Source organism: Pteropus vampyrus, unplaced genomic scaffold (genome assembly GCF_000151845.1).
Source record: "Pteropus vampyrus isolate Shadow unplaced genomic scaffold, Pvam_2.0 Scaffold909, whole genome shotgun sequence".
Taxonomy (NCBI): domain Eukaryota; kingdom Metazoa; phylum Chordata; class Mammalia; order Chiroptera; family Pteropodidae; genus Pteropus; species Pteropus vampyrus.
This window is the reverse complement of record NW_011889690.1, coordinates 24,122-25,854: the sequence shown is the minus strand read 5'-3', so window position 1 is coordinate 25,854 and position 1,733 is coordinate 24,122. Positions and strand designations below refer to the sequence as shown.

The window sequence follows — 1,733 nt, the reverse complement described above, 5'->3', positions numbered from 1 at the left end:
GTCCTGGGGCTGCTGCCGGGCGTCCGAGGCCTGCATGGCAGTGACGATGGCCGCGTCGAACACCTCCTTGAGGTTCTTCTGCGTCAGGGCCGAGCACTCGATGTAGCAGGCGGCTTTGACCTCCTGGGCGCACAGCTGGGCCGCCTCTTCGGGCACCGGCTTCTCCTTGCCCTTGTCCAGCTCGATGAGCACCTTGACGTCTTCCCGGAGATCCGACTGGGTCCCCACCAGGATGATCGGGGCCCTGGGACAGTGGCACCGGATCTCCGGCACCCACTTCTCGCCGACGTTCTGGAAGGAGGAGGGGCTGACGACACTGAAGCACAGCAGGAACACGTCGGCGTTGGTGTAGCACAGAGGCCGGAGTCGGTCGAACTCGTCCTGCAACCAGGCAAAGCAGCCAGTTACTGTCACATCCACCCCCGCCCCCCAGCAGCTGCCACCTTCATGCTTGTCCTGAAAGGCTCTGGCGGGCCTCGGAGCCCACCGGTGGCGGGGAGTGTGGGCACCCGAGGAGGGACGCAGCCGGTCACCAAGGGGGCCGGCGCTCCCGGCCCCACAGCCTGCCCAGCGTTTTCGTCAGCGCTCGCGACCTCGTTGTACTCGGCACGGGAAAAGGACTCAGATCAGATGAGTCTCCGAAACGAAGCTGACCTCAGCCTCAGGCCAGAGTCGGGAGGCCACTGTCCTCGGCCACCCGGAGAACCTGTGCCTCCCGGCGGCACTTCCAACGCTGCTTCGAACATCCTCGTTCTGGCCCCACATACTTCATCGCCCTCCGCCCTCCTCCTCCTCCCTTCTCCCCGCCTCCTCTGTCGCTGCTGGGACCACAGGCCTCCACGCACGGGCTCTGGGCAGACGGAGGAGCAGAGAAGGCACAGCCACCCACGCGAAGGTGCAGAGAACTGGCTGGAACAAGTCGGAGCCGCCTGCACGGACCGGCCACCGCAGCCACTGCCGCAGCCGTCCACGGACAAAGACCCTCGCTGGACACCAGGCACCGAGCAGGGCCAGCGGCTCGAGGGACAGGCGGACCTATCTGCCCCTTGTAGAAACGTGTGTCTCCAAACCAGGGTGTTTCTACAGAGAAGGCCCCGAGTCCCCCGCAGTCCCACACTCGGCTGCCACTGAACCCCCTTGTATGAGAACTCACGTCACCTCACTCCTAGTCTGTGGGCGCCAACCATCCTCAGGTGTAACGTGACAGCTAAGCTCCCAGTGGAAGGAAAAAGTTAAATGTCACCCAGGTCCTCGCGGCTCACTCGGCACGCTCTGGTTACTGCAAACCACTATTTACACGCACGTCGCGGGGCACCCAGGCCTTGGCCTGGAAGTGGAGGGGCGGGGGCAGTAAGCACCCAACAGCTTTAAGGTCGGTCAGCGGCCACGCTCAGGAGTGAACATGGCGTGTCCGAGTGCCACCACCCCTCACTGACGTCTAAGCAAAAGTCGAACGCCAAGGCCTTAGGTTTCTCAGTGCCAGTCGAGGCCGAAATAAACAGTGACTCGAGCGGGGGCCGGGCCGGCTCTGAGGTCTGCCCTGGAAACGTCACGTTCGCAGAGGCCACGAAGGAGGGAGCTCCAACCCGAGACCGGGCAGCGCCCTTGGCTGGTGGCGGGCGCCACCGCGGCTGACTGTACCCTGGAGGCCAGGCTCGCGTCACCAACCGCGGACGGGCAGGCGCGGGGCCAGGCCTGTGACGGGGCTTGGGGACCTGGCTCCCTGGCCAGGG

At 65.1% G+C, this 1,733-nt stretch overlaps 1 protein-coding gene across 1 annotated transcript in view; it reads right to left on the bottom strand.

Annotated features, from left to right (window-relative positions):
- The window catches only part of LOC105309872 (rho-related GTP-binding protein RhoU), a gene marked incomplete at its 3' end in the record, with an annotated part of 4,261 nt that continues 2,528 nt past the window's right edge, over positions 1–1,733 (bottom strand). Inside the window, exon 3 of the mRNA XM_011386084.1 lies at positions 1–381. Coding sequence (XP_011384386.1) covers positions 1–381 — 381 coding nt within the window. The remainder of the gene's footprint in view (positions 382–1,733) is intronic.